This window comes from Choloepus didactylus, chromosome 7 (assembly GCF_015220235.1).
Source record: "Choloepus didactylus isolate mChoDid1 chromosome 7, mChoDid1.pri, whole genome shotgun sequence".
Lineage (NCBI taxonomy): Eukaryota > Metazoa > Chordata > Mammalia > Pilosa > Megalonychidae > Choloepus > Choloepus didactylus.
This window is the reverse complement of record NC_051313.1, coordinates 84,174,335-84,189,140: the sequence shown is the minus strand read 5'-3', so window position 1 is coordinate 84,189,140 and position 14,806 is coordinate 84,174,335. Positions and strand designations below refer to the sequence as shown.

Below are 14,806 nucleotides of genomic sequence, written 5' to 3'. Positions count from 1 at the left end.
GCTTTTTTTCTCCTTTCCCTCTTTTTTGGTGTTGAGGTAGGGATTCAGAAATAACCACAGATGTCTACTTTCTGTTATCTAGGATTAGTTATTGTAATATTACAGTTGGATCTTTCTCTAGAAGATATTCAAAGGAATGCACAATTTATATCTGTTACATTGGGGAACAGAAAAAGAGGTGAGAAAGTAAAGGGGGGTGGAAAGGAGAGGTTATTCTTGACTTAGTTTATATGTCAAATCCATCATACTATTGATTATTAATTAATTAAGTTATTAAATTCACAACCATAAACTAATTTCACAGTTTCAATCAATACCTACTTACATAAAGCATTATTTAATACTACTAAATTTCAGAGCTTAAGGAATCCAAGCAGCCTATTTAAGCATCTACAGTATTGATATTTTATCAATAGTCTGTACTATATTTTTTCTTGGGTCATTGTTTAATCTTGTATTTAAAGTCATGGCTGTACTTTCTTCGAAGCATTTTTAATTTCATGTTCAAGTGACAAAAAATGTGAGCTCGCTGAGTGAATAGCAGGAACAAATTATTTTTGTAAAATATTTTGTAAGTCTTGCTCAGGATTATGACAATTAAATATAAAATCCATAGGTCTTACACAGAATCCATGAAATTTTTAGGTAAAAACTAAATATTTTTTTCCTTAATGGGAAAAATGCATCTGCGTCAATGCCTCATGTATGTGGTCTGAAACTACAGATAAAGTCTCCTTCCTTCATATGCTTTAACAGTTTTTTACCCCAGAAATTTTTACTTTGAAATATTCTTCATTTAGTGGTCATGCTTTAATGTAGTACATAACAAAACTTCTCTTCAATTAAATATTAATTGGTTTAAAACAATTAACCAAGGTTTGCAATTGCTTTCATTACTTGATTTATCTCTAGATCTGTCTCTTTGTCTATTTCTCAAAAGGTCTATAAAATACTTAATACAAAATTAAACAAAAACATTAAAAACATCTACCAGTAATTTACTGGTATGAGTGTCCCTTTTCTTTCCAATTAAATTACCAGAGTTCATAAGTGCCAAAGTGTGATTCTCAATAAAAAGTAATGCTGTTTCTGTTTCTTATTTTTTTTTAATAGATTGAACTTCACCAACTTAAAATCTACTGTAACTCAAACTTTGCAGCTCAAGAAACATGTTGTGAAATATCAGATACTAAGGTAAGTTTATTTTTTTCACATGTCAAGAATGTTGAACCCCAGTTATCTTTTAATTGCATACTATATATTCAAATGCAGGGCAGCACCGAGTGTCTTCTGTTAAAGCAAGGTGAGTGCTTTATCCCAAGTAAGAAAGCCTTCTTAGGTCTCTCCCATAGTTTCTTTTTACAATTTGAGTCCCAGTGTTTCCTCCTGAACCTTGGGGATGATGTGCCCTCTCCTTGAACTCAACATAACTAAAAGAGAATTTACACCTTTCTCCCTAAACTAAACTATGTTTCTGACAGTAGCATTATCATTTTCCAGTCACAGAGGTTTTTAAATCTCTGATCAGAACTTGTCACTCATCTCCCTCTTCTAGACTGTCAACCAACCTGGCTTGTTTTCCTCTGTGATAGATTTTTCATCCACATCTTCCTTTTCCCTTTTTTGGCTACAGTCCACCTTTTCCTCTTGCCTGGATAGTTATATTATCCTGTTTACTGCTTGTCTTATCTGCAGTCTTTTTTCTTTCCAGCATAACCAGAATAAGTCCCTGAAATGCTGCTTTGTATATTCATTCACTTTTTTCTAGCAAACCTTATTATTCAAAGGCACTGATCTTTTAGACACTGTGCTAAGGAACAGGGCTAACAAATATGAAGAAGGCACATTCTCTGCCCTCTTTTCATCTCTTTTTCAAAGCCTTTGGTGACTATCTGTTGGCAAATAATAGAGATCAAGTTCTTAGCTGCTCATCCCAGTATCCCAACCTAATTGTATAACTATTACTTTCTCATACCAATCCTCCATTCCAATAAAAATACTTAGTTCAATATTTTCTAAATCTCTTGTTGTAATCCCATCTTATATTAGTGGATGTAATTGAATTCATTTTAATTTATTCATCTACATCTTAGACTCATTAAGGGAAAGAACTATCTTTTATACTTTTTTTTTTTATTATTTAGTGTTCTGTTCTTAGAAGGAAGCTAAAACTTTGTTTCTTGATTTGTTGACTTACCGTCTACTAAAAGAGATAGGTGGAAGAGACAGGTGATTAAAGGGACTATTTCTAAAAATTTATAGAAAGAACATATGAAAAATAAAGAGTGAAAATAGTTTTTCTTTGTATCTTAGATTTCCCCAAAATTCTACACTGTGCCATGGAAAATTATATGAAGGTTTCATAAATGATTTCATAATTCAAAATTATTTTTAACTCCTATAGCTCACTAGGTAGTAGAATAAGAATGTACCCAATGGTGGGAGTGTAAAATGGTTGGCACTGTGGAAAGCAATGTGGCAGTTCCTCAGAAAGTTAAATGTAGAACTACCACATGACCTAGTAATTCCACCCCAAGGAATATACCCAGAAAGAGTGAAAACAGTTTCAAACAGATACCTGAAACCAGAGTTCACAGGGGCATTATTCACAATAGCCACAAGATAGAAACAACCCAAGTATCTGTCAACAAGTAAATGGATAAACAAAATGTGGTACATACACATGGTAGAATAGTATCTGACAAGAAGAAGGAATGAAGTCCTGAGATTTGCTGCAACATGGATAAACCTTGAAAACATTAAGCCTAGTGAAATAAGCAAGGCACATAAGAACAAATATTGTATGATGTTACCTAAATGAGATAGCTAGAAATATCAAATTCTCAGAGACAGAAAGTAGATTAGAGGTAACCAGGGGACGGGCATAGGGAGGACAGGGAGAGTTTGCTTAGTGGGTATAGAGTGTTTGTAAATAAAAATTAAGAAAAAAAAAAAACAAAGAAAGAATGTGCCCAATGATTCAGCTGATTCAAAACATAGCCAAGTTTTTCAATTATATGTTTCGCTTATATAACTTTCTTTTGTAACACATATCTCCAACTCAGTTTATGGGTCTCATTCCAAGTAAAATGAAAAGCAGCCAAATATCTTTCTATAAATATCTAAAAAGATAATTTAGAATGCCAATCTACAGACTTGAAATAACTAGACTTCCTGGAGCCAGATATTTAAATCTTGAAAATGTTAATTTTCCAAAAGTTTTTTTTTTTTAATTAATTATGTCTTTTTATTGTGAGAGCTCTTAAAATAATAATTTTCCCTGATTGTAAAGTAATATAATTATATTCTGGTATATTTAAATATAATATTCTTGACTAATATTCAATGTTCTGTGTCATTGAATAATAGACATTTTCAACCCAAATTATGAGAAAATTGTTTAAGGAAGTATAGGTGATGATTTGGTGGGAGTGATTTGGCAATTAAAAAAACTGACATGACCTTACACATAATGAAAAAAATTTTAAAAATCATGTTTTGCAGGGTATTATTTTTGAGCTAGTTTTAAAGAGTAAAAAATAAGGTAGGAATTCATCCCCAACTATGGAAAAAATAAAAGGAGACTATAGATTTTCCTCCTGATAATTATTTGTGGGTCATCATGATCCATTTAATGACTAATAGAAAAGAGAAGCATGCTACATTTTACAAATCAAATAGTGTAGTTTGGGAGATAATCATATAAAAGCCAGCTAAGTTAAATTTGCTATGCTTCTAATATCAACTCTATTTTTGTATTGAACTAGTAAAACAAAAATATTTTTACCATGGAAACTTTTAATGTACTTGTTTAAAAATCTATTTTTTTCTCCTTGGGATTTCAAATCACAGAGGTTTTTCAGTGTTAGTATTATACGGAGCATTCCAAAGGTGAAAATTATTCAGGATAATCTATACACATGCTTCTTTGTTTCTTTTAATTAAGTGTTAAGTTTCTGAAACAGTCAGTTCCATGTCTAGATATTTAGACAGAGAGAAAAAAGATCGAATATGAAGAGAAGGAAGAAATCAACAACATATGTTGAAAATAAGTGAGAGATGTGATTGAGCTAATTAACCAAACGTTAAATCAAAACCAGAGCTTTTACAAGGAGGGGAGTCCTTACTAGTATGTTTTATGTACCCTTTAGGCAGTTTTTTGGGAGTGTGGGCAGTTTTATAGTGAAACCTGAGACATACCTTTAAAGTCATTTAAATTCCAAAATTAAAATAGTGAGTCACTTATCCAGAGCAAAGTTGTAGATCCTAAGGGGATTTTGGTTATCTGGCTAGGAACCTATGGAAAGGACTAGCTGGAAAATCATATTGAATCATGTGAAATAAATGAACTATTTTGGTAACAACCTTGTTTCATTTGAATGTGATTTTTTTTTTTTTCATTTTTATTGAGATTGTTCAGATACCATACAATTATCCAAAGATCCAAAGTGTACAATCACTTGCCCCTGGGTACCCTCATACAGCTGTGCATCCATCACACTTAATTTTTGTTCAATTTTTAGAAACTTTTCATTACTCCAGACAAGAAATAAAGTGAAAGATGAAAAGAGAAAAAAAGAAAAGGAAACTCTAAACCTCCCCTATCCCTAATCAACCCCCCTCAATTTTTGACTCCTACTATTGATATAGTATGTTTGTTACTGTTTATGAAAAAATGTTGAAATACTACTAACTGTAGTATATAGTTTGTAATAGGTATATAGTTCTTCCCTATATGCCCCTCTATTATTAATTTCTAATTGTATTGTCATACATTTGTTCTGGTTCATGAAGTGATTTCTAGTATTTGTACAGTTGATCATGGACATTGCCCACCATAGGATTCAGTTTTATACATTTCCATCTTTTGACCTCCAACTTTCCTTCTGGTGACATATATGACTCTGAGCTTCCCCTTTCCACCTCATTCACACACCATTCGGCACTGTTAGCTATTCTCACATCTTGCTACCAACACCCCTGTTCATTTCCAAACATTTAAGTTCATCCTAATTGAAAATTCTGCTCATACTAAGCAAGAGCATCTACATTTCTTCCACAAGGCAGGAGGGAGAGTCATAGAAGGTAAAGAAGCAAAAGAAAGAGGAAACAAAAAAATGACAGCTAGGAAGCAGCAAAAGGAAAAATAACCTTAAATCAAAGTAGAATAAAGAATCAGACAATACCACCAATGTCAAGTGTCTAACATGCCTCCCCTATCCCCCCCTCTTATCTGCATTCACCTTGGTATATCACCTTTGTTACATTAAAGGAAGCATGACACAATGATTCTATTAGTTACAGTCTCTAGTTTATGCTGATTGCATCCCTCCCCCAATGCCTCCCCATTTTTAACACCTTGCAAGGTTGACATTTGCTTGTTCTCCCTCGTAAAAGAACATATTTGTACATTTTATCAGAATTGTTGAATACTCTAGATTTCACCAAGTTACACAGTCCCAGTCATTATCTTTCCTCCTTTCTTGTGGTGTCTCACATGCTCCCCATCTTTCTCTCTCAACCATATTCATAGTTACCTTTGGTCAGTGTACTTACATTGTTGTGCTACCATCTTCCAAAATTGTGTTCCAGACCACACACTCCTGTCTTCTATCACCCTGTAGTGCTCCCTTTAGTATTTCCTGTAGGGCAGGTGTCTTGTTCACAAAGTCTCTCATTGTCTGTTTGTCAGAAAATATTTTGAGCTCTCTCTCATATTTGAAGGACAGCTTTGCTGGATATAGGATTCTTGGTTGGTGGTTTCTCTCTTTCAGTATCTTAAATATATCACACCACTTCCTTCTTGCCTCCATGGTTTCTGCTGAGAGATCTGCACATAGTCTTATTAAGCTTCCTTTGTATGTAACCGATCGCTTTTCTCTTGCTGCTTTCAGGATTCTCTCTTTGTCTTTGACATTTGATAATCTGATTATTAAGTGTCTTGGCGTAGGCCTATTCATATCTCTTCTGTTTGGAGTGCGCTGCGCTTCTTGGATCTGTAATTTTATGTCTTTCATAAGAGATGGGAAATTTTCATTAATTATTTCCTCTATTACTGCTTCTGCCCCCTTTCCCTTCTCTTCTCCTTCTGGGACACCAATGATACGTACATTATTGTACTTTGTTTCATCCTTGATTTCCCGGAGACATTGCTCATATTTTTTCATTCTTTTCTCCATCTGCTCCTTTGCGTGTAGGCTTTCAGGTGTTTTGTTCTCCAGTTCCTGAGTGTTTTCTTCTGCCTCTTGAGATCTGCTGTTGTATGTTTCCATTGTGTCTTTCATCTCTTGTGTTGTGCCTTTCATTTCCATAGATTCTACTAGTAGGTTTTTTGAACTTTTGATTTCTGCCGTATACATGTCCAGTGCTTCCTTTACAGCCTCTATCTCTTTTGCAATATCTTCTCTAAACTTTTTGAATTGATTTAGCATTAGTTGTTTAAATTCCTGTATCTCAGTTGAAGTGTACGTTTGTTCCTTTGGGCCATAACTTTGTTTTTCTTAGTGTAGTTTGTAATTTTCTGTTGTCTAGGCATGGTTTCCTTGGTTATCCAAATCAGGTTTTCCCAGACCAGAACAGGCTCAGGTCCCAGAGGGAAGAAATATTCAGTATCTGGTTTCCCTGCGGGTGTGTCTTAGAAAATTGCTCCACCCTTTGATGCTTGGGGTCACTGTGCTTTTCTGCCCAGCAGGTGACGCCCGTTAGCCTGTAATTCTTGACTGGTGTGAGGAGGTATGGCCGTGTTCCCCCAGGCTCTGGGGTCTGGTTCTGAATGGAAAGGGCCCCACCCCTTTCCTCCTAGAGAAGACAGACCCCCCAGGTGGAGGTCATTAGCATTTCAATGGTCTCGCTCTCTGCTTGTGGTGTCTCCACCCTTCCCAGAGTCACAACCCTGGAAACTGAAAATGACTGGGGCTTTCTCCACTGAGCCAAAAAAGAAACAGATAGTCCCCTTCAGACCCAGTCCAAGGCGACCCTCCGGCTCTCCCAGGTCAGTCGTCACCCAAAACTTTTGTCTGTTTTTTGGGGCTGCGTACCTGTAGTGAGCAGTTCACACTCGCTACTTAAAACCCCAGTTGGAGCTCAGCTGAGCTGTATTCGCTTGCTGGGAGAGAGAGAGCTTCCCTGTGGCACCACGCGGCTCTGCAGCTCGGGCTATGGGGGAGGGGGTCTCCTGACCTGGTTCCGCAGGTTTTACTTGCAGATTTTATGCTGTGTTCTCGGGCATTCCTCCCAATTCAGCTTGGTGTATGATGAATGGATGGTCTCGTTTGTCCCCCCGCAGTTATTCTGGATTATTTACTAGTTGTTTCTGGTTTTTTGTAGTTGTTCCAGGGGGACTACTTAGCTTCCACTCCTCTCTATGCCGCCATCTTGCCCGAGTCCTTGAATGTGATTTTTATACTTTTGGACTTGGAAATGTATTACGATAACTAAGTCATTAACTCTGGAAAGTAGATGTGAAAGAACTGGTGGTAAAAATAGGAAACTAGTCACAGTATTTTTAGGTGCTATTTTTGTCAGTTTTTTTAATTGTTATTTTTTGTTGCTGTCAATGCTACCCACTTTTCAAAAGTAAATTTTTTGTCACAAAAGTAATGCATGTGTTTTATAGAAAACTTGGAAAATATAGGTGAATTCAAAGAAAATAAATACCAGCCATGATCTCATCAGTGATAAGATTTTAGTTTTATATCTGCCAATATTTTTCATGCATATATAATTTTTAGTATACAAAGTAATATGTTTTGTTTTCATGAAATTGCAAATTCAGAGTTTTAAGCCATGGTGAGGGGCCTGGTAAATGATATTGAGAAGAAAGGATGCATTTATCCTCTTCAGATTCTCCATCTAGATTAATCTTGTGAGAGGAGAAAAAAAGCTCATAGCCATGGAATCAAATTTCACTTCATGTTGTCCAGCATGCTCTGAATCCACTAGGTAAATGTAAAAATCCACCATTTGTCTGTTGCGGTAGAGATCTTTTTAATGTGTTTAAAGGACACTGGACTAGACTAAAATATATTTTGATAAAATAGTATCATCTTAAAATGTGAAAATAATTTATTTTCTACTTTATATGCCTTTTCAATCATTTTGTTAAAGTAAATGGTTTTAAAAGTTCAAATTACATTTTAATTTAAATTTTGTTCTCAGAAGACATATGAAGACGTTATTTATACGAAGTTTTCTATTGTAATGTGATTATTGTAAATATTTGGCTACTACAATACTTAGGATAGTCACCTAATATAGTTGTAGAATTCCCAACTAAATTCATCATTTTAAAATAGATTTCTTGTGTGTTATTACTGTAATAAAACAGAAGACAGTGAAAGAGCAAAGATGTGATAACTTTCATACATTGGTGTCAACTTTTGGTTTCTAAGAAGGCAGTTCTTGCAGGCAACCCCAATTATTGCTTATTTGTTGGGGGCCAGTGTTTGACTTGTCAGAATGTTTGGAATTGACCCCATTTCCTAAAGCCTTTTTTTGGATTTTAGTGTCCAGAGCAGGCTGACTTTGAAAGTACTGCATCATCATTGGTAACCCCTCATGCCAGCAAAATGTCTGCATATTTGCCAGCCAAGCAGGAACTTAAAGACCAGTACCAGTGCCAGTGCGCTCTGAACAAGGTATGCTAATTTTGAGTTGTGACTAGGGCATAGCCACTCCAGACAGTGAGCCAGGATCCTTGAAGGTGTCTTCTGGTGTAGAGAATGTGCCCTTCCCTGCAGTGCTAGTTGAATCAAATGCCTAAATCACCCAGTCACTGTGGGCCAAGAGGTGGGGATAGAGTTTGCTCGATTTTTACCTGAACAGTTCTGAGTCCATCTGACCTTCCTTCCAGTATGTGAATGGGAATGAATTGAATGATGAAGGGAGGAAACACCTGTACAATATACAAGTATTGAGTATTTAATGTATGATAGGAATAGGCTTCAGTTCTAGAAGTTCACAGCTGGGGGGAAACACATACACAAAGATACTTGACATCATTTTTCTTTGTTGTATGGAGATTTTATTTGTCCAGTATCCCCAAATTTCCAACCAACCACCTCCTTCCACTATAACTTCTACGGCAGATATACAGAGTGACTCTGTTATTGTCTAAGAATTTGCTTTACCTGCCTCAGTATGGTCCCCTGGCCAGGGAGGCTGGGCCTGTGGATCTATGTGACTTTGAATGGCAATCAAGGCCTGCACTAAAAATAGGCTGAGTGACCTTTTGGTGGTTTTTCCCTATGCCCATACCTGAGAAAAGGAAAGAAGAAAGGAGAACTTGGCCCAGTTCCTAGAACAGAGCATCTTCTAGCACTGTGACCTAATAAATGCCCTTTGGCTTGACCCATCCTGCTAAATACTCACCTTCTGGCTGGAGCAGTGGGGCTGGGATTGGGGTGAGAAGTTTAGAGGAAACTTCCATTTCTTCTAGTGACTACTATTAACTGTATACTAAGTTCCATGAGAAAGGTAAATACAGGGTGCAGAGGGCCCTGGAGGAGTAGCACAGCGCCCAGCCCAAGGGAGGTCTCCCGAAGGAGATGATGCTAAACCGAGTGTGGAAGAGTGAGGCGTGGTCAGCCTGCTGACCAAGGGAAGAAGGGCATTCCAGCAGAGGACCAGCATCAGCTCACAGGAGAGAAAAAGTTTTATTGTACTATTGTCAGCTTCATGTCTATAAACTATTTGGTTTTGGATCAATATGACAGCATTTTGATAACACAGGAATTCATTTTTGCTCAGGGGGAAGCAGGATTGCCGGGAGCTCCAGGTTCACCTGGTCAGAAAGGGGATAAAGGAGAGTCGGTAAGACACAACCTATCACGTCTGCAGGAAAGGGGATTTGTTCAAAAGTGACTTAAAAATGTGTCCCTGTAATTCTTCTGTTTTCATACAAATGCAAGTTTCTGTAAAAGGTTATCAAGGACTATGATTAAAATGCTGATCATAAGGAAGAACACATCAGCATTGAAGTCTGCTTTTGAATTCATATTGAAAGCCTGGCATTAAGTTTGAAAAGACATGGAATCCCAAATCGTTTTACCTGTGTAAGCCCTAAACAAAGTTGTGAAGCAGAAAAGTTTATTTTTTAGTTGTTTCCTAGCCTTATTTTTAGCATTATTTTTTCTAAATACCCAATGAACTCTTGCTTTTCTTGTCTGCTGAAAATTCTTTTTTGTTGAAATTCTTTCTTAGTCTCCCTGTACTTGATTAAAACACTTTCTTTATTGAATACCTTGTAAGTAAGGCATATTTCTGGGTGTTATAGGAGATATAAAGAATAATAGGATACACTCCCCTTTCTCAAGGACCTAGAAAGAGAGATATTAGGTACTATAGAAGAGTTGCAAGTGTCCTGAGAGAATAGTCTGGGAGACTGGGGTGAATTTTAAGGAGGAGATGGTGAGCTAAACCTCTAAGGATGTAATTCTAGGCAATATCCCATGTTTAGAGCTTTGCCCTTGCTGTTTTCCCACCCGTCAAAACCTAACTGTCCTGTTACCCAATCCTTAAGTAGTGTCTTTTGTTAATTAACCAGGTAAATTAATTTGTGCTAAGGTTAGGAGTTGATTCTGTTTCTGCTGTCTATCCAAGGTGAAACATATTTAATTTCCTTTTATGCCTTTAAATTCCTTTCATTCTTAATCTTGCTTGGAAGTCCATGATTTTCAGTTATTTTTATAATCTAGTTGGATTCCATGTTTTGAAAAGTAGGAGACTGATGTCTGATCAATGAGTGATCCCTCAAAATTGCACAGCAAGCTTCAAAAGCCAGGAAGAGAGTAACAGTTATTTGACTCCAGAGAGAGTGTCTACCCATTAAAGTACCCACAGGAGCTTCAGGTAGTTTAGCAGGTGTTTAAGAAGATGCTTTTGAGGTGGGATGGGACATGTATTTTTGCCCTTTGAATCACATTAGTTAGAGTACCTCTACTTTCAATTTCACTATTTGAAAATAAAAATAATTAAACAATATCTGTTTCAATCAAACTGAACATACAAACCATTGTACCAATAACTAGTGTTTATTGAGGTGCTTACCTCAGCAAACAATGATAAGGCAGAGTGCGTTAGATATCTTATTTGATCCCTGCAATTACTCTTCATGATAGAATTGCCATTTTATAGATGACAAAACTGAGCTTTAGGAAGGTTAAATTATTGCCCAAGATCACAAGAATTGTAAATGGCCAAACTGGGATCTGAACTCAGTCCTGTTGACTCCAGTGTCCTTCTCTTAACTACTATGCATTGTGATGGCTGTTCTATATTTTAAAAGCACTTCAGTATTATTTAGTTGTCTGTGTTATTAAATTAGGATACTAACACTTGTAATATCTTATTTTATCCTTATAATAACATCAAGAATGTCAACCTAATATTTTTATCTTCATTTTGCAGTTAAGAGAACAATGCATAGGTAAAATGATGTGCCCAAAGTAACAAAATTAAGAGAAGTCATAGTGTAGAAAGATTTCTGGATTAATCCCAACTCCTCTCTGGGTTAAGGTGAACTTGGCCAAGTCACCCTGTCTCTGTGTTTTATTTTCCTTATCTCTAAAGGAGGGTGTGTCATCTATCTGTTCTGTCTCCATCATAAGGTTGACACATAAATGCTTTGAGAATGTATAAATGGTTAAATTGTGGTTGATCACGATGTGATACACCTTCATTTCTTAACTTGTCTTTTCAGTTCTTTGAGTTACCAATTCTATGATTTTAAGATTGCTGGCATAAGAGGAGATTTCACATGTTGGTTGTAGAGGGAGCAAAATGCTTTAAAAATCCACCTTCCCCTTTTAAAAATTTTTCTGTGTTAAAAGTATGGTCTAATGTGAGTAATTATTTAAAAAATCATTAAACTTTAAATGCTTAAAGAAAAAAAAAACCTGATTAAGTACTGAGACACTCTTTTTGGAGTATATGTCTTTTAAAGATATATTCTTTCCTCTGTGCTCTTTAATCATGGTGTTATGGAGTCTCTACTTCAACATCCAAATATTCATTTTTTCTTTGTTCATTAATTCATGAACAATTATTTATCAAGCTTCTACTATTACAACAAAAGTATGCTAGACACTATTGCTACAGTACTAACAAGAAAGCAGAGGAGCTTATAGTCTAGTTATGTTTTATTCAACTTCACTCCCTCCACCAGAATGAAAATCAGTAAAAATTTTCTAGCAAAAAATGATAGATGTTAGCAAATTTATTGGAAACCATTGATATATTATGCATAAAAGTTATCTTAGTTATAATGCATTATGTGAAATAAATCCCCATTTATGGTATGTTTAAAAGATTAACATTTATTTTAACTTCCAGACTACACAAAGTTCATAATAGCAGGAGTTTTTAATGGCAGGGAAAAACCACCTGGGATAAAATGAATTGATAATGTATCAAACAAAGCAAATAATTAATCAGTATACTCTTATTTTTTTCTATGCATGCACCAGCATTTGATTATACCAACATAATCCTTGCCCTGTAAAAAAATTGCTTCAAATAACTGTGGCCATGAGTGCTCTCAGCTTTCCTGGCACTTGTAATAAACATGGTTTCATTGTTTCATTTTTAAGGAGTTAATGATAGGCCCATTCTTGTTCTTACTGTGCTGTGTGATCCTGCAACTTCAAGGCGCAATAAATAAAGAGGGTTTCCCTCCATGTTTGATTCTGGCATACAATTTTCAGTATTACAGCAGGTGCACAAAATAATGCCTGCATGATAGAGATCAAAAGTCATTTTGTTCCAAGGCATAATGAATATCTAATTTTGTGAAATGGTCAGAAGTACCATGCTACTAAGGGAACCAGATATTATTTATAGGCTTTCCTTTTAGTCTGTAAGCCCAAGAAAATATTTAGAGGAGGGAGAACTGTATATTGGAGCTAGTACCATCTGGAGTCAAAATCTCTTGCTTTGAAAATGTATCTCAATAATACCTAGTCAATAGTTTATTGTGAAGAAGGAATGCAATATAACGTATATAAAGCACTAGAAATAGAAACTGGCACATTTATAGACACTCAAATATTTTTCCCCTGCTTTCCTATCCACATTGTAATTGCTCACATGTTGTAGGAGAGGTAGAGATTTAGGTTAAGTTTAATTTCATATATGGTTTGACCAAAAATAATCTTCATTTTTGAGGTAATCCCTTAGAATTTTCAATTGATATGTGTTTTAGTACATAAAAATCTCAATGATTTGAATATTTCACTGAACTCTGTCTTTTGTTCTTAATATTTGGCAAAACTTTTTCTAGATACAATGTACTAGTATTTGAAGAGATTCCTGACATTTTTATATTTAGATAATGAGTAGGCACTATCCAGATATAATTACAATTTACTTTTTCTCATTAACTGTAAGATATATATTACTAATTTTTGGGGGTGCATTTTACTTAGGGCCTGATGAGAGAAAATGAGAAAAATTTGAGAATGCAAATTTCCAAATTTGAATCACTCTACATTATTTCTAAAGATAAGTTTGGAGAACCATTAATGTGGCAACTTCATAAAGAGCAAATTTTATATTTATATATGCCCATACACTATGAGTTAGACAACTATTCTGAATAATCATGCAAGTAAACCCTGTTCAACCTGAGCCGAAATCTATCAATGACTTCTTATCTCCCTCAGGATAAATGCCAAAGACCTGAGCATAATCTGCAGCGCTCTCCCTACCCCTCTCAACTACACATACTGTCTCCTACCCTCTCCCCTGTGCACTTCTGCTACAAGGTCCTTTAAACAAGTTACAACTGCCTGGAATACTCTCCTAATATAATCACTCGGCTCTCTCCTTCACATCGTTTAGGTTTTGGCTCAAAGATCACCTTAAAATAGAGGCCTATTCTGACATTTGTATATAAAATGTAGCTCTCCATTCCACTCTACCTTCTTACATTTTTTAGCACTTTTATTGCCATTTGATCAGCACACTATCATGCATCTATTTATTTCCCAAACGAATGTGAGTTCTGTGGCTCTGGACCTAAAACATCACATAATAGGAGCTAAAAATATGTTGAGTGAGTGTATGAGTGAGTACTATACCACAAGGAAAGTCTAAATCATCAACTCAGCTGTTCCTAGAGCTTACAAATTCTACTTCCCAATTGCCCAGTGTACTCTGCCAAGTGGGGCAAAGAGTCAATTCATAAAGAAAGAGCTAGAGAAGCTAAATTATTATCGAGTGTTTTATTATTCAGTATTGTTCTATTAGTTATAGTTTAATATTGTCAATTAGTCAATGAAGGATTAGAAGTATTTTGGGAAAAAAAAGTCATAATTGCTGAAATGATTTAATATTTATCTTTATTTGCCTATTTTTTCATCCATACTATGATACTTCATTAATCTGATTTACTGGTTTTTGTGTTTGTTTGTTTTTTTTTTTTCTCTAAAGCTGATGACCCCCACTCATGGAGTAAGATGGTTTGAAATACCACTGCTTGTACTTGAACACCTAGTTGTAATTAGTATTCCATATCAGGGTAACTAATTAAACCATTCTAACCATGCCCTCTGTCCAAGACTAAACTGTGCATGATGTTCTTTGAAATAATAATTAATGCTTGTCTTTCATTCAGACTCAATTATTGTAATTTTCTGAATCTCTTAATTCTCTTTTCTTAGCAAGTATAGTTAGCAACTTAATTACTTAGCAACCACATTACCTTCTCGGTTAAGACCCTTGCTAATACCCTCACCCACTTCAGAGGTGAAATTTTCTCTGAGTTCTGTAAAATAGCAGCTCAATTTCAATGTTTCTGCATAAGTGGGAG

General features: G+C 35.5%; 1 protein-coding gene across 1 annotated transcript in view; it reads left to right on the top strand.

Moving 5' to 3' along the window:
- COL19A1 (collagen type XIX alpha 1 chain) overlaps positions 1 to 14,806 on the top strand; it is a 341,781-nt gene that overhangs the window by 69,134 nt on the left and 257,841 nt on the right. The window contains exons 7-9 of the mRNA XM_037844663.1: positions 1,114 to 1,194; positions 8,505 to 8,636; positions 9,748 to 9,810. Coding sequence (XP_037700591.1) covers positions 1,114 to 1,194; positions 8,505 to 8,636; positions 9,748 to 9,810 — 276 coding nt within the window. The remainder of the gene's footprint in view (positions 1 to 1,113; positions 1,195 to 8,504; positions 8,637 to 9,747; positions 9,811 to 14,806) is intronic.